This window comes from Periophthalmus magnuspinnatus, chromosome 11 (genome assembly GCF_009829125.3).
Source record: "Periophthalmus magnuspinnatus isolate fPerMag1 chromosome 11, fPerMag1.2.pri, whole genome shotgun sequence".
NCBI classification, from domain to species: domain Eukaryota; kingdom Metazoa; phylum Chordata; class Actinopteri; order Gobiiformes; family Gobiidae; genus Periophthalmus; species Periophthalmus magnuspinnatus.
In genome coordinates this window covers 9,525,211-9,552,073 of record NC_047136.2, presented here as the reverse complement: position 1 = coordinate 9,552,073, position 26,863 = coordinate 9,525,211, and the positions used below count along the sequence as shown (strand labels likewise).

General features: G+C 38.7%; 1 protein-coding gene across 1 annotated transcript in view; it reads left to right on the top strand.

Annotated features, from left to right (window-relative positions):
* LOC117379073 (CUB and sushi domain-containing protein 3-like) overlaps nucleotides 1-26,863 on the top strand; it is a 319,068-nt gene that overhangs the window by 204,567 nt on the left and 87,638 nt on the right. The window contains exons 8-10 of the mRNA XM_055225479.1: nucleotides 5,313-5,390; nucleotides 11,420-11,507; nucleotides 13,006-13,130. Of these exons, the coding sequence (XP_055081454.1) occupies nucleotides 5,313-5,390; nucleotides 11,420-11,507; nucleotides 13,006-13,130 (291 nt within the window). The remainder of the gene's footprint in view (nucleotides 1-5,312; nucleotides 5,391-11,419; nucleotides 11,508-13,005; nucleotides 13,131-26,863) is intronic.

Below are 26,863 nucleotides of genomic sequence, written 5' to 3'. Positions count from 1 at the left end.
ACTAATTCATCAGGATTTAGGTTAGGTTTTTTCAAAAGGGGTTTAATCACAGCATACTTAAAGGACTGAGGAACGTAGCCATTTTCTAACGACATATTTAATATGTTATGGATGGAATCTATTATTAGGGGGAGGGCTTCTTTGAGGAGTCTGATTGGAATAGGGTCGAGCAAACAGGTTGATGGTTTTGACGACATGATGACTGAGGTAATCTCCACCTCATCAACAGGAGTAAATTTATCTAATATTATTAGAGGGTCCATATGGGATATTGGCATTACAGACTGGATTTGCTCAGAGCTGATTTTTGGAGTAGCTTTGTTAATTTTGTCTCTAATGGTTGTGATTTTGTAATCAAAGAAGTGAAGAAAGTCATCACAACTAATGTTCGAGGGGATAAGAGACTCATTAGCAGTGTGGGAGTTTGTCAGCCTGGCTACAGTGCTGAACAAAAATCTGGGGTTATTTTTGTTTACTTCTATTAGATTTGAATAGTATCTAGTTCGGGCTTTCCGCAGAGCGGCCTTATAAGTGAGCAGGCAGAGCTTCCATGCCTTCAGAGACTGCTCAGAGCGCGAGCGGCGCCAAAGCTTCTCTGTGCGTCTTACATGTTGTTTGAGTGTCCTGAGCTGTAACGTGTACCATGGAGCCGGAGGTCTTGGTTTAATGCTTTTCTGTTTTAGCGGAGCTACAACATCGAGAGCAGATTTTAAGGTGAGCATTGTTCTGTCAACCAATTGATCAGTGACAATTGGATTAAAATTATTGCCATTGTCACATGACATATCTTTCAGTAATGGCTCAATAATTTCTTTAAACTCTGTAACCGATTTATCTGATAATGTTCTTTTCATTATAGTTTTTTTCTGTGGGGCTGGATAGTCTTTTAGTATAAATTGAAAGGTAATTAAGAAATGGTCAGAGAGTATAGGGTTTTGAGGAAGGACAATTAGATCATTAATCTCAATACCATAGGTATTACAGAATACATTACAAAGTACCGGTACATTTTCAACTTCTACTCCTACCCACTCTTTCCTCTGCCAAAGTAGTACTACATCCCAGAGCTATGCCCTCTTGTCTTTTTGTCAGTGCAAGTCTCCTAAATACAAGATTCTTCTGGACAAGTTAAGGAATCTTGGTCAGTTTTGTAAAAATGTAGCAGTGCTCCTTTATAATGTATAAGCCTCTTTTTCACTGGCACAGTTCGCTTGAAGCTGCCTTGGAGCGGGTCTATTTGGTGCGGCTCCCTCCAGCCGAGTTGCGTTTCCATGCCGCGAGCACGGCTCCGGGTCCAGGGGCAGGGCTCTGCTCCATGAGACACTGATGTCAGCCAAACACAAAATCATATTTGAATTATACTCATAATTATAAGCCAGATTTCAGCTATTCACAAGAAGTTTAGTTTGTGGAACTTTGAGACATGGTTAAATTTAGCTTAAACACAAACCTACTTCAGGTTTATCATCAGGTTGTTCTACATTTACTTCACTTTTCTGCACCTCTGCACCACGTTTTAACCTCTTTATATAATACAGAGGGTTTGGCTCATGTTAGATGCATTACAACCTGGAAATATAATATATTTGATCTTTATACACAAGTGCTGTGCATCAATAAAGAAGAAACAGCTGTTGCATTCATGCTTTGTCCTCTCTTGCCCATTCATCTTGTTTCTTGTGTAGCCACGCCTTTACTAAAGCGATCCCTACCATGTTGGCCCCCTCAAACGGAGCGTTATGGTTCATTTTAGACAGTGGAGACACTTGCAGCCCGTGCCGATCCACTCCAAAGAGAACCAGTGGAAAAGAGGCTATACAGTCTTAGTTCACACATTACTATCTTTGCCATTAACTACACTCCTGCAATGGACAATTACATAGATCTTCTTCCTTGTTCTATGCTTTGTGTGCTGACCTAAAAACAATTCAAGAGTGTGGCTTGAATTATGAATCTCTGTTTTTAAACATAATAAATTACATCTGAAGAAAGTTATATCATTATTAAACAGAGGAATTGGGGAGATCCTCCATCAGACTTGCTCGCCCCTCTTCTGGCGTCTCCCTGACACATTCGGGAAACAGAGCTGTTGTGTAGGTGGCTTTCAAGGATGAGAAAATGTTTTGCATACGACGATGAGACAAGTGCAACAGCTGTGATGCTAGAGTTCCTCCGAGCGATCTCATTAATAAGACACTTTATGGCAGAAGCGTGAGCGTAATCCACATTAGGTGATGAGTATTTTTGACTTATTGATATAAAAATAATTCCCTGCTTGAAAAAGAACCCTGCAGTTGATTCATCAAGATGTAGGTGTGAGGTCATAGCACCAACTCTTTAAAGTAATTCACAAGTCCTAAGATATATTTTGTTTTTACTTTTGAATGTAGTTTTTATGAGTAGCCAGTTGTCTCATATCACATTGCGGAACATTTCAATAACCAGTATTCATAATTATTCCACATGTTTTTGTCATACGACTGAACATAAGTTGAAAAATAATACTGCCTTAAGCAAATCTCTTATTAGCACAACAATCAATTTATGAGTGAAAAATGACTTGACCTGTAAGCTATTAGTCTTTGAAATAAATTGGTATATCCCAGGTTTTTGGTCCAAAGACATTAATAAGGCATGGACCTATGGCTATAATTACATTGTGCATCATATACAAGTGTGTTACTGTCCATAGTAAATGAATCATTAGGCTGTTGACTGATGGTTCGTTCATGGTACTGAATGAGTGTTGGTATAAAACACCACTGATAACAGCTCATGTATGTAGCCTTGATAAAATGTGGGATAATTGAGGGCCATTAGCTCGTATGCAATTTGTCACCATTCACATCATTACAAAAGAGTTTCTGTCAGCCTCTCCATCACATAGTCATTTGGTAAGGTTATTTGTCAGTGTACTTTGTCATGTAGGACAAGATATATTTGTGTTTACGTGTTCATTATTTATGACACTAATGCTTTCATTTATTTGGACTGGCCAGAGGGTAAAAGATTGCGTGTAGTCATATTGTGATTATGTTATAGTTATATTTAGCACACTAATTATATCCATCCATTCAATGTTTTTTTTTTTATTATGACTGTACTAAAATCTTTTCCTTGGATCGAGATTATACACTTCTTCAGTATTTTACAAAGATATGAGTCTGGTCACCGGTCACCTCGTTTTCAAGTGAGCGTGATTGACAGCTGTATTAGCCAATCAGGGACACGTATGGTTGCCGTATTGAAAAAAAATAAAGAAAAATATCACAGGGAGCTGAAAAACATTGAGGATTTCTGCAGAATCAATGGGTAAAGCTCTAAACTCTATAAATCTGAGGTGAGCTCCTTCATTTCACATGTGTCACTGAAAAAAACAAATCTAATTGCACGATTACATTTGATTGGACTTGAGACGCAATGGAGGACATGGGAACCAGAGTGATATCAATCTATAGAAAGAAATACAGAGAGATATCATTCTGGATTTGCCAGGCAACTGAAATCATGTATAATGTTCAGAGACTTGGGGTTTGACACATTTGGCGTAGTGTCCATTAAATGCGTGTTATTTTAATAAACCATAGGAGGAGGTCTCTACGTCTTTAATAAGATAACTTTAACTTAAGTTTGAGAGTGCAGTCTGTATGTTCTGGTTATAGGATTCACTTTACTTATGGCCGTATCATCCAACAACATACGATTAGCAACCATAGGAACAAGCTTAAAGAGAGAGTATTATGCATGTTTGAGTAATTTAGCGATCTTTCTTGGACTCTATTCGAACCCTCTTTATGGTTACCCGTAGATTCTGTACAATGCTCCACCCACAAACCTACATCATCCGTGCACCCACAAGGCAATTCTCCATAAATATTCAAAAGCGCGATAGCAAACTGTGCACAGCAACTTGACAAACCTGATGCGATGTGCGGTAGTTTCATTAACGAAAAGTACGCTGATTTTGTTGTGATAGCGCTCTGAAGGGGGAGGATAACACAGAGAGCATAAGCGAAAGTGAAAACGCGCTAAGACATTGTTTTTGGCGAATATAACATTTTCAAAACGGTAAAATGTAGCATGGTGATGTACTCATTTGGTAAATATACAACAAATCACCGGGTAAGACCTTTCTAAATTTCAAATGCAATTATTTTGGTCCATAAAAAATAAACTGAGAAAATCTGATATCTTATGTAACCACCCACCACCCTATCCCACATCTTGCTGTCTGCTAAAGGTCACGTATTACTTGTGTTATGTATGCTTTTTTTATGTGTACCTATTTATCATTTTGTGCTGGAAACATAATTATATGCAACCCTAGGGAATACTAACGCAACAGTAGCCACATAGAAGGGCCTTGGATGTTCCCACTTGCAGCTGTACAATACACAACACGCGAAACACAATATCGCCAATACAACTGAACAATAACCAGCGGTAACGCAATCTCCTGGTTTCCTCTTGTCTTGGGCTGATTAAAGGGATGGGTTTGCTAACATGCTATTATCCGAATTCTTTGATTTCAGAGCTGCAGTGTTTTGATTGAGGTTACAATTTCTCTTTTATGTGTTGTTGAGAAATACGATGTGAGGATGGGGGGCTATAGGTGTTTGTTGAAAATGTCTAAGCAATCAAAAAAAGTGAGACAACATCCCTCTTGTAAGACAGCTGGAGCAGAAATTCTCGAGTATGCGTTTATAAAGTTGTAGTCAAGGTGGGTGCTTTAAGTTTATAACCATACAACCTTGAGAATGCCTTGATCTTGTCTCACAGGCTAAGTAGAGCTGGGTCTGGTTAGTACTGGAATGAGAGATATACGAACGGGTCTCATTATGTAACACACTTCCCCCACCTCGCTTTGTATGAATGTAGTGTGAAAGTGATGAACTGGTGGTGGTGTTTGGGAAGGCTGATGGAGCAGATTGGCAGGCATGTCTGTCAACTACCCCAGGGCAGCTCTGGAATAGCTCACTACAACCGAGTGTGGAGTGAACTGGGTAACTTGAAAGATGCTCTCTAAATCCAATGCATTATGATTTTATTTGCATCTGAAGAGATGAATAACGGGTGATTCATTTGCAATAATATTAAAAGTGTATTGTGACCTATTCCTTGCTGAATCCTTATTTTCATTTTGACATTTTTACATTTGCTTTGCTGGTTAACTGTTGATTTCACTCTTCTTTCTCCCATTCTTGCGAGAGAGAAGAATTTGCCATTGTTATGATTTAAATCCCTTTGCCTCAAGTTTTTTCCTTCTCTCAACCTAATTTTTTGTCCTCCTCTGTTGTGTTCTCCTTTTGCAGTGAAGCGATCAGTAGATTTTAAATCGCGGGGCGTTAAGTTATTCCCTGGCAAAGACTCCAGCAACAAGTTTTCAATATGTGAGTTCACATTTCAATGTCACTATGGCTAATGAACTAACATGTGATGGCTTGGTATCGCTTGGACCTCTTCTTTTACAGTTTGCATTTTGCTTTTTTTATTGAAACTCTTAAAAAGGCTGTTAAAACTGTTAATAAATATTGCCAAAATCCCTACAAAAATGCTCAAAAATTGATGAAATTGGGTGTAAAAACTTGTCAGCCTTTGTAAGAGTATGTTTGATTGCTGTGTTGTTTTGTATATGTATTTTGACTTTTGCATGCTTTGTCACAGCTTGCTATAATCACTGCTTGTTCTGATTAGCATAACCATGGTTGATTCTGAGCTTGCTTTGAGCTTGTTTGGGGTATGTGGATTCACTGTTGTAATATTGTTTTACCATGTATACGTGTCTTTTACTTACTTAACACAAATATACATATAGCAAAGATGAATAATGTGCAACAAGTTCCTATTTCTATCTTTAAAGGATCACAGAAAGATTAGAGATTACGAATGTTACTATAGTTTGTGCAGTATCTGAAGGTGGCACCAATTTGCAAGAATATATGGTACCACTTTAGAATAACTGCACCATAATAAGCCTTAATATAGCATGAAGGAAGACTGAATTCATAATGCACAGATTTAGATTATTCAAGTTTAGTAACTACTTTATTAAGAGTTAGTCCAATGAACTTCATTTGGTCTTCGGGATTCTTTTTCAAGACCAAGGTTTAGTTTGTTTTCATACCTGACAGTTTAGGCCGCTCACTAACGGTCTTCCTCAGAGTGGTCACATGATGTTGCTGTGACGTGTCCAGTCAGCTGATTTAAACAGGTTTGGGTGCCATCTTTGGATTCACTATAAAAAAGGTACGTAGATGACATACTGGAAAAGATCAAAAAGGGACACACACAGCAACTAACAGGCCGCCAAAACACAACATAGCACAGGGAACATCAAATCAGCCATTTCTGACCACTGCGAAAGAGAGAACCACATTATGGATTGGGACAGAGCAAGCATCATAGAGACAGATCACAAAAAAAACGCCATTGCTGGGTTAAAGAGGCAGTTGAAATACGGAAACGTGCCCACTGGTCTATAAACCGGGACGAGGGGGCTTTTTACTCTTACACACCTGAGATACAGTCCTGAAACCTGGACAGCAGATGAGGTCCTGCCTCCACTGGTAGGAAGATGGCTCCAAAACCTGTTTAAATCTGAGGAAGACTGTTAGTGAGCAATTGAAACTATCAGGTATGAAAACAAACTAAACCTTGGTCTGGAAAAATAATCTATTAAACTAGGTATGGAGTTATTATAAAGTGTTACAAAATGTACCTTCACTGTGTATTTCTAAGGCAAAAAATGTGTTTAAAGAAAAAAAAAAAAATGTTTGCCATAATTGCATCTGGTAAAAAATGTAGTGCACATAATGTTAATCTACCTGACCATCTAAACTCTTCTCTCAAAATGTCATTGAGAATTGTTGAAATTAGTTTTGAACTGTAACTGGTTATTTGAAAACTCTTACAAGACATTATGTAGAAATACAAATTAAGACATCTCAAGGCTACTACCACTTCCATATTTTTAGCATATTTTACAGCCTCTTTTCCACTTGTAGCTTTCTTATTATTCCTTCTGGGTTCCGTCTTTTACAGACAAATGCACCTAACCTTCATCTCTCTTTTGTGTTCGAAGGTCGCCATTTTTTCAAACCACAGAATATTTCATTCTTCCCTCAGCGTTTAATTACAAACACCTCATTGCTGCATTATTTATTTCCAAAATATGTTCAACCTCTCGAGCATTATTAGCGCAAATGCATTTGTGGAAGGACGTACACTTTTCCATACATAAGGAAAGTGTGTACCATGGAGCAGTTTGAAGAAGTAGACAGTGTTACCACATACTAATCATAGACTGTATAATAAATGGACATAGCCAACCTGCTAGCCACCACGTTTCAAATAGGAAGTGAGCATGGGCGCATTTCCGGCTCCATCGACTCTTGCTCCAATTCACTTTCTATTTTACTCTTAAAATATTCGTATTAACCCGCTCTACATGATCCTGGTGTTTTTATTTGGCTACTATATCTGTAAATTGATATGAACATTAATAACAAACCAATGATGCGCCTTCTTTCCCCAAGTGCAGTCAGCAAAGGGCGTTAGCTTCAACAGCCTCGCTCCTGATTGGTTGATTGGCTGATTTGGTTGCTATGATACTCGCGGGCAGAATTCTCAATATGGAATTCCACTCCAAATTTGCCCCTATAACTGCTCGCCTCGATGAGCTTCATTTGACTGGAGCCAAACGCTATGGGTGACATCGTACTCACTTAGTCCACTTCTTTATACAGTCTATATTACTCATTTAAATCATACGTCGTTTAAACATTGTGTTAAAGGTGCTCTGTGTAACTTTTCCGGTAGAAGGTTTGCTGTCATGGAAACGTTATTGTTTTCCCTTGAGTGTTCCACAGTATAGTATTAAACCTATTCAATTGCAGGTGTTTCTATTGCTCACAAATACCGTGAAAAGCATTCCTACAGTGAGAGAGCTCTGACCGTGCTTGGTTCCTTCACTTCCTTGTCTCTATGGCGATAGAGTTAATTTTAATGCCTCATTGTGGAATGCTCCAATTAAAGCAATAACATCACAATGAAATGAGAAAAGTTACACAGTACACCTTTAAAACTGCACATAAAACAGAAGACAAATCTCATTAACCGATCTTCTGTTCGCTATAACCATTTAAAACGTTTTACGACATTATTTGGGTAAAGGGAAATCGAATATAGTGTGATAATGTGTAATAATAAACAGGATCACAGTTCATGTCACGCAGGCTAATAGAACTCAAACATATTAGTGATAAATAAGTTTGGGTCGACATTCTACCACATAAAAAAACAAAACTAAATATATACTGCTTTTTACATCTCACATGATCTGAAGATGTTTTTAAATTTGTCTGTCTTGTGCATGATGGTAATAGTGCATTTTGATCTTTGAGGACCTTTTTGCTCGTTGTCCTTGTTTGCTTGCTTGTATACGTGCTTATGTGTGACCGGCTGAACGTCCTATACTATCGTGTGGTCGGATCTGATCTTTATTGCCCATTTCCAGTTGATGTTTGTAGTTATCTCAGCAGCGTGTTCACATTTCTGTCGTCATGTTCTCCTCGTGTGTGAGTGATTGTGTATTTGTGTTCTCTGTCTGCCTGCGTTGCTCTGCACTGATACTGTTAGCAGTCCCTGTGATAGTGTTAATAGTCCAGATGGTCAAATTAGCCGCTTCAACAAAGCAACAAACTTTGTGCTCCAACAAGCACTCGAGCGCTCGTACACACCAAGCCACCTGCTGCTCTGATGATAGACTTAACATGTACGAGTACGTCCATCCCACTGTCCGGGAGAGACGGGGGGTAGTGCTCGCCACACTTAACTAACTTTTATCAGCATTTTGTTTAGGGTATGTTGAAGTTACAAAAAAAGGTGCGTTATGTAGCTTTTCTAGTGGGGGATCTGCTTGTGTCCATGGGGATATTATTGTCTTTCCTGGAATGTTTCAAAAAAAATTTCAGTAAAGCAATAACATCTCCAGACCCTCCACCAGAAAAGTTACCTGGTGAACCTTTAAGATTCAAATTCTGAGTAAGTATAACTGGTGCTTTGATGTTGGAGACTCTATTGATGGCCAGTATTATATAATCCTTACATCCACGTACACACACATCTTAATTTGAAAACAGTATCTTCTTTTGCACTGTTAAAATAAAATTGGAGTAACAACAAAATCACAAACTTAAATGTGAAAATTCATTTTGTCTTCTTAATATAGAGAGCTGCATAATGCAAACAGAGCGGCGCCAAGCTAAAATATCGACGCGAGTGAAAGCATCTCATCTCTTCAAAGCATTCTTGGAATATTTTGTGTGAAAATAAAATTATGAAATAATGAATGACTTCTTCATTTAGAAAAAAAAACAAATGCAAATCAGCAAATTAAAAACAGCACAAGCTTTAATTTTCAATTTGAGGATTGTCAAGAATTGCCAATCACCCAATCAGAAGAAATTGTTTTTGTTCTTCAGTGGTGAAAAATATTGGCCCATCAAAGAGAAGACACAGAGAGATGTAGAACTGATCAGTGCAGTTGAGTGTATAATTCACCAGACCTTCTTTAAATGCTGCATTTCAAAGCCTTACCCCCTGCCCAGCTCACAGCACCTTGAGGTTGTGCACCGTCTCCTTCCTATAGAGAGAATATGGTTACGGCTACGGCTCTGAACCACCGTACTGACTTTGCCTTTCCATGTAGGCACTGCTAACCCAGATTATTAATAGAGTAAATAGCTGGAAAATACTAGAATTCCTCCAATTTGCATAACATTATTAGCTTTTACAGTAATAGAAAACTTCATAAAGCAGTTTTCCCTGAGTATATGTGTGTGACAACAGCGAGGAATATCAAAATGTTTCCAAAAAAAAGTGATTCAAGTTTCCAAAAAGAGTGCGATTCCACGTGCATTGTTGTGAGAGAAAGATGGGAAACCTTAAGGATTATTCAAATAACTTAACCCAGACTATGAGCTTATTAAACAATAGTACACTCTCGACTTGTGCTCACCCAAACTGAATAAAAGTAGGTCATGAATTGGACTCACACGATTACTAGTTAATAATTTTACAGCCTGCCAACTGAGCTATTAAAACACACAATAAAACCGGATTATTTTTCTACAAATAAAAAGGGAGCAAATTTAAATTGTGAATGGGGCAGAGCTACTTTTGAAACAGGCTTTTGAATTGAAAAGTTGTTTTTGTTTTGCTCTCACCCTAAAAGCGATATTTCTTTGGCAGCTCTAGAAACACTCTGCAGATTATTCTTTTTCATCCACAAGCACAGGAACATACCATCCAACCCCAAAGCCATGTTTGTTGAAGTACTCAAATGCAGAACAAAATACTACCACACTACTACTTCTGCTACTTCTACTACTACAACTACTACCACTGTTTTGGGAGTGCAATTACAACCCAATAATACTAAATAGTCTAAAAAATACATTGTCACATATAACAAGTAGCAGTGGTGGAAGAAGTACTCAATTGTGTACAGATACTGAAACAAAAAATACTCAAGTAAAAGTATCACATGAAAAAGTACTTGTTTAAATATGTACCTAAAGAGTAAAAAGTAAAAGTATTTACAAAGCTTCAAATGTAGTGATTTAGATTTTCAGAATTTTGAAGCATTTGAATCAGTTATTTTTTTTCGTAGCTGTTTTTATTTGTATGATTTTGTTTGCTCATACTCCTAACGTGTTAAAAAATAAACCCCTCAGGCTTTTCAGCAGGTCTCAAACAATAATACTTTTTTTTTTTTCCAGTCCTGTTGAAAAATGTAGTAGATGATTAGAAAATGAGATGCCTGCTCTCAGATGCAGTGAAGTAAAAGTAAAAAGTATCTGCTTAAAAATGTAGTGAAGTAATGTGCAGATACCAGATACCACTTTTTTTTTTTTTTTTTTTACTTAAGTACACTGCTTTACTACTTTTATTTTGTTGTGTTCCACCACTGGCCAGTAGTGAAAAAAAAAAAATCCAGTTTTAGTGACAAGAAACAAAAAACGAGCAATGCTGTGTCAAATTCAGTGTTTTCTTTGTGTCGTCTTTGTCTGTTGTGAACAGTATTACTGTCTAGATTAGCTTTTGTTTTGTTGGGATTTTGTGTGGTGGTTCCATTTTTTTTGTCCTAACTGTATCTCCCGCATTGTCTAACCTGCTCTTCCTCCCCTCCGCTCTAAGCAGTGATAAGTGACAAGCAGAACTAACAGTAGGGAGCTCCAAATCTCCATAGAAATACTGAGCACTTTTGGAAATGACAGACCTATTTTAGTCTAAAATATGGTTTAGGGGAAGCTTTGGCCCAAATTAGAGCACGAGTCCTGGATAGCATTTCTGTCTAAACATGTTTTACTTGTATTAATTTGTTTTGTAGCTAACTCTTAGCGTGTCTTCTCTGTAGTAAACGAAGGAGGCGTGAGGCAAGCTTCAAACTCCTGTCCCGATCCAGGAGAGCCAGAGAATGGGAAGAGGCATGGCAACGACTTCAGGTACAACATTTAATACGTTAAACATACATTTTTAGTCACAATAATGAACATATTTTCTTAAAAACACAAAAAGCATAATAATCCACCTGTAGATATGAAAAAGGAGTAATACTAGCTTTGCGGTTTAACTATTTGAATGACCAGAGTCGGTTGTTAGAGGCTTGATTACTGCATGATTGTTGGGTTATTTGGCAAGACACCTTTTGCCAGCTCCATTCACTTATGTGGCTGATTAGGAGGCCCATTCTGTACAAAGACTTAAACCTACCCAATCAAATTACATATTAGAAAATGTCTGTGTGATCCCTCAATTATCGAGGTATGATCCATAGCAAAAGAAAAATTCAACTTCAGTTCTGGTCAGATTGCTGGTGGACACTGCCTTATATCTATCTTAAGGGAGGAAAAAGTGAAGCACAAGCACAGAGGGAAAGGTAAAAGAAGGAAGTGCTTGTGGATATCCAAAATGGCTCTTCAATAGATCTAAAAGAGCCAAAACACAGGACAACAGAGAATCAGAACCTCAGAGAAAAGGTGTAACTATTCTCTACTCGGCTGGTGTGTCTGAAAAGCTGCAGAGGATTTTTCAGCCAAAATGAAATCCCAATCTATTTCAAACCTTTAAACACTTCAAGACAGAAACTAGTTCATCCAACGAAACCCCAGAGCCACAAATAAAGCACTGTGGTCTACTCCGCCCAGTGTAGTGAAGAAGTGAGGGTTATATTGGAGGAACAAAACAGCCACTCCGTAAGAGAATGTACTAACGCCAGAGCAGCTCGAGGCCACAATCTGCGGTACATCTCCACCTCAAAGCCATTATCCACTCCTTTGAAGACAGTGAGGTACAGGTCTTAGCCAAAGAAAATAAGTGGTTTGAGAGTGGAGTTAAAGAGGAAATCTTTGTTAGGAAAGACAATCCATCTTTGAACAGGAATGGGGGACATCATTAATCTCCTATTTATAACTCCATCCTCAGACCTAAATCAAAATGTCTTCACTCTAAAACTTGTGCAGTTGACAGAGTTATTTTTTTTTTCTTTTGCAATTGATATCTGGAGGACTGAAGGCTTACACAGCCACCACAATAATGAAAATGTGTTGGTAAAAACATAATAATCCATGGGTAATCAAGAAAGGAGCAATACTAGCTTTGTGGTTTAAGTATTTGAATGAGCAAAGTCAGTTGTTCAGGGCTTAATCACTGCATAATTCTTGGGTTATTTGACACTTTTTGCCAGATCCATTCACTGTATGTGGTTGATTAGGAGGCCCTTCCAGTACAAAGACAAAAACCTAACCAATCAAATTACATGTAACTTTTTGTGGGGGGTTCATCACTTCCTCCACTTGTCTTCATAGATATATTATTGTTGAAATTGATCAATAATTTTGGTCCTAATGGAGATATTTTCATGCAATACAGTGCATTATCCATAGAAAGTGTATGTAGCTCTCCTTCCAGTTTTTCAAATGTGCTCTTGATTTTCTTTGCTAGCATTGGGGGTGAGGTGCACTTCACCTGTGGAGAGGACTACGTTCTTCAGGGCAGTAAAACCATCAGCTGTCAGAGAGTGGCTGAAGTGTTCGCCGCCTGGAGCGACCACAGACCCGTGTGCAAAGGTAAGAACTATAGTCTGCACTGCTCCTCTGCTCACACTGTGAATATACAGAGAAGGAGCTCATCATGTTAGCAAGGCCGCTGGCCTCTCCTCACTTTCACTTCGAGCTGATGAGCAGTTTACTGCGGAAATAGCCCACTTGAGTGTCTGGCTTTGTGGTGATAAATTATGGAACAAAACAGTTTATAGAGTCCAGTGTTTGAGAGAAAAGAATTATTTACATGCTATGCTGCAGCTGTAGGATTGTGTTATTTATGAAAGTTGATTTTCAAATATGCTCAAATGCAATAATGTACTCTAAAATAGAGGTTGCTGTTCATATCTGTCGTTTGGTAATTGTGTTCATAATTTCACTTCAATTCAATGTTATTTATATAACACATTTAAAACAACTTCAGCTACCCAAAATACTTCACTTAAAAAGTAAAAAAAAAAAAACAGATATAAAGATAATACAACACATAGGTAAAGAACAATAAAACTTCAAGCTGTCCTGTGTAGCAAATATTAAATGCCAGGGAGAAGAGGTGGATTTACAGTCAAGTCTTAAACTGTGTTAAAGACTGACAGGATCTGACAGGCAGAGGGCACTGTTCTATAGTCTGGGCGCTGCCACAGAAAAGGCTCTGTCACCTCTGGTCTTGAGTATAGCTTTGGGCTCAGCAGCAGAAGCTGGTCAGCTGACCTCTGACCTCAGTGGTATGGGTGGAGTATAGGGCTGTAGTAACTCATAGAGTACAGACATTTAAACACAATGGTATTTTGAATTTAGCCCAATATGAAACATGGAGCCAGGGTAGTAATTTCTTCATTTTAAAACATAGTGAACAGTCCAAAAGTTAGTCATTTGTTTTTCTTGGTTATATGCCTGTCTCCTATTAACTCAAATCTCTTTTCAATCTTCAAATTTTACTAAACATGTTCTTAATTCTTATCTTAGAGATACGGCTTTTAAATTCAAAATGGGAATAGTCAAAGTGTAATCCTTATATTTAAATGCAAAAAAAAAAAAAAAAAAGAAATCCTGGTGAAAAATCTTAATTATCCTGCTTCACAAACAGCCTAGAATTTTATAAAAGCTTCAATAGCAGCTTTAAGTGTAATTGTTGTCATTTTGAAGTTGTTAACTAAAGACAAAATCACCCAGAAATGATTTAAGCCACATTATTTTCAACATTTAATTATTCAGTAACTACATTCCAGTATTCTTAGCACACTCACACTCACCTCACACGGGGAGGGGGAGCGCTGGTGAGGCCGTCCGTCATGTTAAATGCCAAAGTCATTTGTCATGTTTCCCTTCACTGGGTTTCAGACTGATGCTTGGACTCATACTTTAACTTAAAACTCATAAACTCCTGTAGCCCATTTTTCCACACGTGTGAGACAGAAGTACTTTGAAATTCAAGCTTGTAATTGCTAGAATTTAGTATAAATGAATGTGAGGAGGGAAAGTGAAAAATCTCTCACCGTTACTTGAGCTGGCTCTATTATTAAACCTGCACTTTTGAAAAGAAAGGAACAAAAGCTCGCTATTGTGTTCAGGTAAATTTGAATGGGACTATTCCGAGCTCTAATAATGTTTAGTGAGCAAAGTGAGACGAAACATTGGAATGGATAAACCTTGTACAATTTTTCAAGTCCGGATAAAAACAAAATAAATTTGTAAGGGGATCTGATGTGAAAATGAAAATGAACATATAAAGAATCACTAATTTGATTCAGGTTATGTGCTGGTTCAATCCCAAATTGCAGAGTTTGGGTAAGACACATTTTCACTTCCGTCTCTATGATATATAATGTGTTTTCTACAATTTCTACTATTATTTGTATTTATAGTAAGGGTAGTTTGTGCAAGGCTAGAAGGCAGAAGATTTGTTGTGTAGCCCCCTGAAGCGAAGAGCCCTAAGAAAACCAAGACAGATCACGTTGATAATAATAGCTTAGCTGACCCTCGTTTTCTCCTACTGAAAGGTCATAGGTCAGGGGCACATGGAAGCGCCCAGGGAGCCAATAGGGATTTGACCACCACCCTCTGGCAGATCTAAGCAGGCCAGATGCAATTTGTCCCCTGGTCCTGCTCTAACGCCTTTGGGTGAGAGGACACAGTCTGACCACTATCTGCGGCTGCTCCTCCTGTGCACCTGACCCTGTGATATATGACCTTTGTTAGGCTTTTTATAACCAGACACTTCCTTGTACAATGGCTGGAGGATGTGATCTGGCCTGTACTAGTAAGCTTATGGGGAGCTGTGATTGGTCTGGGCCAATCAGGCTTGTTAAATTGCTCATTATCTAATATAGATGGGGCCCCTGCCCTTTGATTGGTGCTCTAAAATTGTTAATGGAGTCATCATTGCTAAATACTTCATAATAGGAGTTTTAATACTGTGTATCTGCCGACATTAAGTCACTCATGCATTTAAAAGGACCTTAGAAGCCAATCGTGGTAAGTAGAGAAAGTCAAAAGAGCAAAGACATCAGTGATCTTGTGCAAATATAATGAGTACCATATTTGTGCATCCTTTGGGAAATTGTCTCTTACATCACTAAGCATACATATTAACAGGAATTTCTATTTCATTTCACTAAACAACTTTTGAACAAAACTATGACGATAATGCACCATGCAGCTCATGGTGTTGCTAAGTAACTAGTGGATACTGTATTTGGCATTTTAAATATCTCACTATGGAGGGCAGTCAAACTCCAGCATAGTTGCTACCCACTTCCCCCTTACATGTGCTGTGGGCTATATTAGATACATGTTGCTCACATTATAATGGTACATGCCATATGTAGGTGTGAGGAAAAACATAATATGGAATATGCAATTTGAAAGATGGACTAAAGACACACTGATCATTAATGAAAACTGTAACAAGAGCCACTGCAGCCGGTACAATTGGTATCACAGTTATGTATTTCATGTATCTGTTTTGGGAGGGGATCTGTTGTAAAAAAACAAATTAATAAATCAATAAAATCATATTAATGCCACATAGAAATAAATGCATTTTTTTGACATCCCCAACAGCCAAAAGGGAAAAAGTGGTTATGTAAAAAAAAAAAATGAAAAAAAAAATCCAAAAGCCATTTCCTCTTCAAGTGTTTGTGTTTGTCATTACTATGCAGGATCCCTCTGTTCCACTTTAGTTTGAAATCCCAGAATAACTACTTTGAGGTTGTGTGAAGGACAAGATCCATGCAACTGTGGAACCGTATTGTTTTGGCTTTATGTGGTGCAGTACTTAGGGATCACTTAAGACAGGCAACACTACTGCGCTTCTTTGAGCAAGTTAAATATTCAGTGACAACTCTTTTAGTGGGAGTGCATTACTGATAAACACGAGGGGGCAAAGTAACAATGGAAAGTGAACTCAAAATGGACTCTTGTGAGCTTTGAGCCATTTTATAATGCTGTTACCTCCTCAAAAACATACCTGGAGTTGTGTTTTGTTTCAGTAATGTTTGTCTACATCTCCAAAGATAAAAATGCTCTGTTGCACTTTGTGATATTACATAGTGGTAGTTTTCAACTTAACAGCTACATTTGATCTTTTGTTCAACAGAGGTTAGCAAATCCAGGGCTAAAATCATCCAAATGATTCTAGTGAAGGTATATGGAGTTTAAAACCACAATGCAGCATTTCCTGTATTACCCCATGACATCAGAAGGTGGAACAGAGTGTTTTCTGTTTGAGAGAAGAATACAGCCTTAAAATTCTGAGTTTATGTGTTAAACATGTGAATGAAATAAAACACAACTCCAGGTATGTTTTTGATGAAGAAACCACATAACACAGACTGGAAAATAGCGTAATTGTCATAACATCTGACAGGCAGGCCAAAGAGACAGGACTCGGGGAAAAGTTTAACAATGTTTATTCAGTTTTTAAATGTGCAAATTAAGGTAGATAGATCTGGGAGTTGAGAGCGGGGTTGTTTGCTGTGGTCCAGGAGAAGAGCGTGAGCAGCGGGGTCAGAAACGAGGTGAGCTGGGTCAGAAGATGTGAGGTTCGTACTGATCATGGAGAGCTGGGTCAGAGATAGAGGAGCTCAGAGGGTCCAGGGAGCGGGATCTGACGAGGAGCAAAAATATCTAACTGAGAACGAGTACAAAATGCAAAAACATGAAACTGAGCCAAGCAGCGTTGTACCACTGTGAATACACGGACGATCTGGCGCTGAGTGCCAGGTTCTGGCTCCATTTGTCCTCCCCAGGTGCAGTTTGATTACTGATTAGATGCAGGTGTGCGCGGGAGGAGCCCAAATCTCCGCCCAGCTCCAGGCTCAGACACAGAAGGGAGGGGGAACACAGTACAACAAAAGGCAAAGCAGACTGGGATCTTGACAGTAATATGGGCCCTTTAAAAGTGCACTATGTAACTTTTTTTGAGTGGAGGATCTCCCAACTGCTTATCATCAGAAAGATGTTATTACCTTTCTATCTCCATGGAGACAAACAGGTAACACCACAGGCCAAGTTACAAGTCAGCTCTGAGGTGACCCCTGCTCACAGTGAGAATGAATGTTTTTCCAACATATTTTTGAGCAATAAAAACACCTGTAACTGAATAAATAAGTTTAATACCATTGTTGAAGGAGACACCAGAAAAGTTACATAGTACACATAACACAAAATTCCAATCCCATGGTCTATGATAGGAAGTCTATGGGCATGTTTTTAGTGAATTATTGTAGATAGATATTGCAGTTAACGATTGACAAAATGTGAAATATTTATCTACATGTGTTACAAATTGTCATAAAAACTGAATGAATAGTGTGTATGTAGTGAAGGCAGGTTACTTAATTGCAGTACTTAATACCATATACTGACTGATAAAACATGAAATATTTTGACTTATAATGTGAACCAGAATCTGCTCAAAACTAGATCTCGCTATAAGACTGTCTCATGAATCATCCTCTCATTATGCCATCAGTCTCTCGCTGTTCAGAGCAATAATAAAATGCCAGTATACCCTGACAATACAATATTCTGTATTGCTCTGAGGGGAAAATGGCAAAATATTGTTTTGAATTGCAGTTTCACTCTGCCATAGCCACAGTGTCTGGGGGACGTTAATGATATCTTCCTCCCTGCTGGTTATTTATTTGTGCACCCACAGGTAATGCCAAAAATATATTTTGAACATTGAAGTGGAATGCTGCCTCTAGCTACACAAACATACTAATGCAATCCAATGGGGCAGTTGCATTGCTTTAAAAATGAAATGTAATATCTGACACACAAGTGAAGCGTTACAGGGGAAGTTACTAAAACACAAATTACACTTTATAGTAACTTCTCCTCCTCCTGCCTTAATAAAGTAAATACTTAAATCATAATGAAAAAAGGTTATTCAAATGATCCTTAATAATCAATTTGTTCATTATTATTTATGTCTTTCTTCATCAGGCCCACACGTCAGATATTCTTGGTTGGAAGAGCTAAGGGGGTGCTAAGATCTTGGATGTGTGTGCTCACTTAACATGTTAATTTAGAGCCTTTTAACATTTGAGCGCACTCCCCACCTCCTACCATGTTTGCTTCGCTGTTTTGAACGAGTTTAGATGTAGTTAGCCCCTGTAGTGATTTACAAAATTAATATGATATTCTTTTTTACTTGGAGTCTCATTTTGAACAAGATTTTGAATTGAGATAGATGTGCTATGAAAGTGGGGCAAAAATCTTTGGGAGAGCTATGGGGGTGCATTGACCAGTCTAGGGGAGGCTGGTACCCCCTCAAGCTCCCCCCGGTGCTGCGTCTTACTTCATGTTTGCTGAGGTTAATTAAGGTGTAGTTATTAAAGTGTTACCAATTTATTATTACTACTATATTGTGGTGGCTGGTTGTATTGAGCAGTAAGTGAACATTTTGTACTGAAAGCTTAAAGGTCCTATATTATGCAAAACTGACTGTGGTGAATATGGGACTTTTAAATGAGCTAGAATCCATCTTTTGTCAAACTTTGATCCTTTCCAACGCCGTTTACCAGTTTTGCCACCTTCCCCCATATGCCTTTGCCACTCACATTGGTAGGGCTGAGAGTAGCATTCATTTGTCTGCTTGATGTAGTGTTGCACGACTGTCTGACAGCTGTCCGTGATGGGGCTGATGCCTGGGCCGGGCTCAGTCTCACGCAGCAGAGCCACAAGTGCCCTTCACTGTGTTCTGCATTGATTTCTGTGAATCTTCTGCCACAGCTCTGGTCTCTGGCCCACTTCATTTTAGCACCACATCCATGCCCTGCCTATAAATCCAAATCCCAACATGCTTCTTTGACATGAGGTTTAAGCAGCCCATTTAGAGATCAGGAATATGTCTTTACATATCACTCTCAGCCATCAAAGCGTTCAGCCAATGGAAAATCTAGTTCTAGTTATTTCTCACTGTACCTTATGCATTCAGAGCATCCTAATTATTCATCAAAGTGGGTTTATAAATGTTTTACAACTTTCAGAGGCCCTGTATGAAGGATTGTATAAAGTAGTAGACTAAGAGAGTGTGACATCACCCATAGTGTTTGGCTCTAGTCAAATGAAGCTTGTTAAGGCCAGCAGTTATAGGGGCGAATTTGGAGCCGAAGAACCAAAAAGTTAGTAATGTTCATATCTTGATTTATGGACACAATAGCTAAGTAAAAATACCAGGATAGTACGAACATTTTAAGACCAAAATGACGAGTCTGACAGCAGCAGTTACAGAGAGAGGGGTGACAATTTTTCAATGTAAAGTGAATTGGAGTTGATGGAGTCAGAAACGTGCCCATGATCACTTCCTAAGTGGAACGTGGCAGCTAGCAGGTTAGCTACGTCCATTTATATATACAGTCTATGGGTAAACAATAAGAATTAGTATACTAACAGTTCACTTCCTCGTTCCCAGACCATAAAAAGCTTTATAGTTAGAGGCAAAAATGACACTGTGGTCTCATTTTGATCACAAGAGCTGGTTTTACAATATATAATAAAGCAAATCTAGCTCCACCATTGTTTCCTCCTTCCTTCTCTATAGGTTCATTCCTTGACCCACATTCAGACCATTATGGACTGAGAAGAGCATATTTGCAGTAGCAGTTTTGAATGCTCTGATTCCATTTTTCAGTTGTTTTTACGTTTTTACATTTGAATATAGCAGAGCACCACTCAGATTTGACCTTTACAATTGGACCAGCCAACAGCTAAAGTGGAAACTCATTACTAACTTTTCAGAGCGAGTCAATGTGCCAACAAAAGATACATGCCAGTAGATTTATTAAAGGGTCACTTTTGTTAAAACTAAAATTAAGCTAAGTGGGAAATATATTTATTCTGAAAACATGCTATTTTTTATCTCATTGGTGAAGTGACAGTGACAGGAGAAGATAAATAATAGGGGCAGTGATCGAGTGGTAATCACCTTTACAGACACGTTAAACAATTATAAAACTGAATAAAAATAAACTACAAAAACAGTAATTAATTCACAATGTCCTTCTGCCCACTGCGGCAATGCTTTATGAGCGATATGGGCAGAGAGGCACGGAGTCCATGTGGCACCTTGATTAATGGACAGATGGTCGGGCTCCAGAGCCAGCCCACTCCCAGTCTGTATCGTGTGAACTCAAGGGAAGCGCAGTGCGAGGAGGCGAGGAGGCCACTCAACCAAGGGGCTTCAGCTATACAGTTATATAGAGGTGGTGGGGGTCAACTAATTATCAAGATATTTGCAGAAGTATTTATTTGGTCAAGTAGAAGTTTTAGCCAAGGCCGTTGTTGATTCTTGAGGTTATGAGATGAGGGCAAAGTGAAGCAAATCTCAGTGTTCTTAGCTTAATATGGTGGAGTTTGCATCTTGTGTGTGCTTCCTCGAGGTGTTAGGTTCAGGTATACTTTAGCTTCTCTGTGGTGAAATTTGTCCTCTGCATTTGACCCGTCCTTCAACGCTGCTGGGGCAACTTGTTTGTGAGACCCATTTGCAGATCTTGAGCTAGGTTTGATCAGGACCATCTTGGTGGATTTTGGCTTTTATGGATATTTTAAGTTGCATCAAACTGATCTTCCAGAGAGGTAATTTTGACCAGAAATTTGGCTGAAGACCTTGGACAGGAAACGTCTCTACTATTGACCACTACTTCAGACATGTTGGCCCAGTGTCACAAGTTGAAAGATAAGTCAGATCGTAAAGGAACAAAATTAAGTTTAACTTTCTTCTTTATTCTTGGGAATCCACCAGGAGCCTCTGGAATTTCAACAGATTTGCCATTTTGCTAGCTACACCTACTAGAAGTAAAAGAAAAATAATTATATTGGAGAATCAAAACAGCCACTCCATAAGAGAATGTACCAACACCATTGCAAGAGCTCCTCAGGGCCCCAGTCTGCTGTACATCTCCATCATAAAGCCACTAACCACTCCTTTGAAGATAGTGAGGTGCATATCTTAGCGAAAGAAAAGAAATGGTTTGAGAGGGGAGTTAAACAAGCAATTTTTGTTAGGAAAGACAATCCATCTTTGAACAGGTATCGGGGCCTTAGACCCTCATCTATCTCCTATTTGTAACCCTAGCCTAAACAAAGAAAACAATAGGGCTAGCCAGTGTCCTAATAGGTGTGAGGGCACCAATTAGGGGCCTGAATGATTATGTTCATTAGACCTAGCCTAGAAACAGAAACTGTAAATAATAGATGTTTCAGTGTAGTTAGCTAGACAGTGACCACCACCAGCTTGGGTGAGCATCGAAGCGTCTTCACTCCTACAACTTTTTGTCCAGTTGACAGATTAAAATTTTTCTTTTATTATAGATCGTATTTGAACGACTGAGGGATTACACATACTAGAGATATATAGTGGGTTATGCAGGACACACCGAGCAAGAAAGGCAAGCGAAAATGAGTGTAATACATGAATAAACCACTTTATGGAATCAAATGCTTAAATCTGGCCCTAGGGTTTAGCTTTGCGGCGATACACTAGACTAAATGACAATCTGTCTGTGTATGTGTCTGTGCGGTTGCCCATTAGAGCTCCGAGCACAGACAGCCATAGGAACGCAGTGTGCCAGCCTAATGATGTCATCAATCATCCTCTCTGTCCATTGGTCAATCCATCTCGGCCGCAGGCAGCCTGTTAAAACAGTCTGTCCGGGCCGATCTCCGCTGTAATCTTGAGTTCTGCGTGATGCCAGTGCTTCATCAAAAGTTTCACATTTGATTGAAGACTATTTGAACATCAAGTCCCAGCGACGTTGTAATATCGAAGAACGTTTTTATGTGGACTTAACAGTTTCATAAAGGCTGTCATGTATTATAATTAAACGTGAAAGTGATTGCCTGTCGAGCGTAGAATCCAATATGCCCTCAAAGCATTTGCTGTCAGAATGAAGGCATGATGTGTTCATTTTAGCTCACCTGTCGACTTAGTTTGATGTCTTTTAACTTTATTAGCTGATTAATCTTAGGAGGTATTTCCAGTAGATGACAAGAATTTTGCACATGTTCATATCAGTGGTTTATGCATGCAAAAGTACACTCAAAATGTCACAGAATAAGTTATCATAACCACTATGAAACTGTTGAACAATCCAGACAAAGCAGGTGGCTCACTGTACATCAGAAAACTTACAAAGTCCACCTTTAAATTAAGTCCAGTTTCAGTTTGATTTCATCTGTGGACAAAATTGAGTTGGTCAAAAGTCATGTCCACATTTAGCCCAAATCTATTATTCCTTCATCTTTGAATCAAAAGCAAAGAGATCAATTAGTTTACCGTTTGCTAAGACTCTTTTCTTGTTCTTCTTCAAAGACGAGAAGAATTATTTTCCTCCCAAGATGTTTTTTTTTTTTTCAGTTACAACCTACACTATATCTCCCACGATAAGTTTAAATATTTTAAGTCTAAAAGAAAATTGCTAAATTTTCCAAGGATCAGGACTCAGTAGTGTAGCTCTTTCAACCAGCAGCAGCATAAAATGCAGTTTAACCAACAGGTCTCTGCTGGGCCACTCGCTCTGTGCCATTTCCAAATGAACCCTCCAGTAGTTTTCCTTAGAAAGTCATGCATATGATTTGATTTTATTTTCATTTTGTGTGTGTATTGTATTGTTCGGTCGGGCTGCGGGTTCATGGACACCATCGTGAGGGAGGGTTAAGTGTCCCTGGTATGCTTGGGCAGTTTTTGCCCTATGGATGATTGGACCCGAGCCCTCCGCTACAGGGACGACATGCACAGCGCAAAGGCCATCCTGCTGAGAGCGAGAGAGTGAGATACGACTGGAAAACGCGGACATACTTTTGCTATGCTACAATGAAAATCTCTCTAACCTTCCCTGTGCTGGTGATGCGAATAAGTTATTCTTCAAAGCTATAAAACAAAGCCAAAAACTTGGAAGAACTCGGCAAGGGCATTAGAGGAACAGAAAGAACGTGAGCAAAGTGATCATTAAATCTTGGTTTAGATCCCAGTAGTCTATGCAGTTTGTGAGTCCTCAGGGTCCCTGTTAACTTGATTTGATTAAGTGATAGTACGCTCTGCAACTGCCTAGAGCATTAATAACTTAATAATGGTTATGATTTCCACAATATGCATAGATTTTTACTGGACTTTCTTTGTGAATTTAATTGGGGTTTTTTTCATGTTTTGTTATGGGCCTAAATAGTGTGGGCTTTTTGGCTGCGTGCCCTTCATATACTATATCAATATAGATAATTCGATAAAAAGACACAAGTTTATTTTACAAAGATGGAATGGAACAACTGTCACAGACTAATAAGGAATATGATGATTGGATTGAAAACTAAGATGAACTTTGGCTACTGTAATCTTGGTTGCAATCGGCATATCTTAGCAAGAGGTGGGATATATACATGCTGTAAAATGTACTTCAATTGCAGGGCTAACATTGACAGACACTGGTCCACACTCAATATGCTCTAGAGTTCATGACTCTTGCATGTTTGTTGATGGTGATAGACAGCTGAAGTGCTGCAGGATGAACCTACAGTAGCATCATGTATTCTCCACTCACTCTCACTCTCATTGCATGGACTTTTTTTTAAATTTACAAGGAATCCGAGCCACAACCTCTGGGCTGAGATGCAGAAGCTACAGTATCAACAGAATCACCACCTGCCCGTCTCTGTCCACATATTATTGCTTTGCTTGGAATGCTCCACAGTATGACAACTGTGCATTTATTCTATCACTCAAAAATATCTATGGAAATGTTTAGGTATAATGTCATACGTTTCAGTCAAAGCAATAATATCCATCGGAAAAGTTTCGTGATGCACCTTTAACTCTACACAATATCCATGAAGTTAATCCTGCAGTAGCAACACTGTACATCACTTAAAGTACATGAATAAAAAAGGTTAGAGAGGAAGGCCGAATGAGAGACGGTGACAGGCCAAAGAGAAATGGCATTTAATATAAATGATGGGATGTTAGTTCCTTTGGTAATTCTAGTGATAACTCTTCTCGCACTATCGCTAAAGCAACACGGTGCCCATTCCGCTGCTGGCACGATGAGGGGCTGGCCATTTGTCCAGGGCACGCTGATTGAGCTGTCAACACTCACGCATACACACGGACACACGCGCACACAGAGCGACAGATAAATCACTCTTCACATGCTGCTTCAGAGCTCACTTCTGCACAGCTATGTACAGTATTAATGATCACAGGAGAAGGTCAGCTGCAGATGCATGGAGAATGAGAGGGGAGGGAGACAGTTAGGAGTCTCAAGGGTCTTGTACACAGAGTCTCACAGTACTGTTCGATGCACTACATTAGACTTTGAACAACAAATAGAACCGTTTCTTTGGAGACAGCGAAGTAACTTGAAAAACACTGGGAAATATTTTATTTTCTTGTAATGAGAAGCCACTTAAGGCAGCTGTACCCAAACAGACAATATATTCACAGATCAAATTATGGATGTAAAATACAAAAGTGCAATATCCTCTTCAGTATACTGGAAAGATAATTGCACTTACATTATTAAGCTAAAGTTTTGTTTTGTTTTTTTGTATAACTGCACATTTTATAATCTAAAGCTATATTTTTTTAAGCAAGATCACAATATTGTTCCATTTGGAGTACTTTTCACTATTAAAAGCTAGAATGAACCGATGATTATATTCTTCCAGCTTAATTGGTTGTTGTAATTTTTGCTTTATCTAATTTATTTTTTATCTTCTTATGCTCATCATCATCATCAGCATCATTATCTATGAACTTGAGGTATGGCACACATTGGACAATACTTGTTTGACAATATAAACAAAGATATTCAACCCATATGAACTTACTGAGTGTGATACTATTATGAAATGGATTCCAGCTTCAATTCATGATATGAGCAACAGGTTCGATTGACAGTGTTGCTCCGACACTCACTTAGTACACTTCTTTATACAGTCTATGGATGAAATGTTGACTCTATATAACCTGTGTGTGTGAATGAGAGCGTGTCCTCCATCAGTCCAGGGTGAACTTATAAATGCTGCCACCTGTTACTCTTAACTGGTTCATTATTATTCATAACACCGCTATTATAAAGACATGTTCCTACTGTAATACAATGGACAGGTTAAACGTAGACAAAGGTTTTCTAGGACAATGCTATAACAATTAGTGTATCCAATGAGTGAGCCTCGCCGACTGCATTTTATCAGTGCTGTTTATCTCCTCATATGTTATTGAGACTATCTAGGTGTGGCGCATGAGTCTGTTTGTATGGCGTAAACACACGGTAGGGATAAGCCTGTGTACTTTAGTGTTTTTGTGTGTGACATCCACGTGTGTGCGGGCGTATCTTCGGCCCACCACTGAACAAACTAATTAAGGAACAAACGCCGCTTCAAACCAACCAGAAAATTACCTCACAACTCCAACAGGACGACCCAAGGACAGACGCGCAGGTTTTCTATCACATCTACTCAGCGCACTCCGCCTAACAACGGCTTAGGCGCTTTATCGAACGTGGAGCATGTGTCATTTGGAACAGCCCACTGAACCTACTGACTCACCACCAATGACATGGATGGCTTTGTTTTCAATGGGGATTTGATCATTGGGACTAGTACTGGGATACTTGGCTTTGTTTGGATAGTAATAGCTCTGACGGTGTATAATAACAAATATTTTATTCATTGCTCAAATACATGCCAATATGGTATCAGTGATATGGTAGTGTAATTAGTAGTTGAATTGAAGGTAATAGTGTTTTTTGTTGGATTGTTGAAAGTCTCACAGTTTATTTAAAAGTCTGTGTTAAAATAATTTATATTAATCTATAATTGCGATAGTAGCTCAGTTGGTAGAGTGTTTATCCAGTGATCCAAAGGTTGGTGGTTCGAATCCTACTCTTAATATGAACATCATTGGTTGAGCGGTCACATCCACTGACCCAAAGTTTGGTGGTGTGATTCCAGCTCCTACAGATGAATCCTGTCATTGTATCTTTGGGCAAGACACTTAACTCACATTGACCCTAGTGTCTACGCACACTGGTGTATGAATGTGTGTGTGAATGGGTGAGTGGTTCCTTCATGTAAAGCGCCTTGAACATGGAAAAGCGTTATATAAAAATGTGAAAATTGACTTTGCTATAATAATTATGGAAGTGGATGGAACTATGGATGGAACTATGGAACTAATATGCGTTTTCTCATTTCTCATTCGTTCTTTTCCTTTTATGAACACTATTTTAAGGACTTTTAAAGTTTTGAAATTGTGTTAT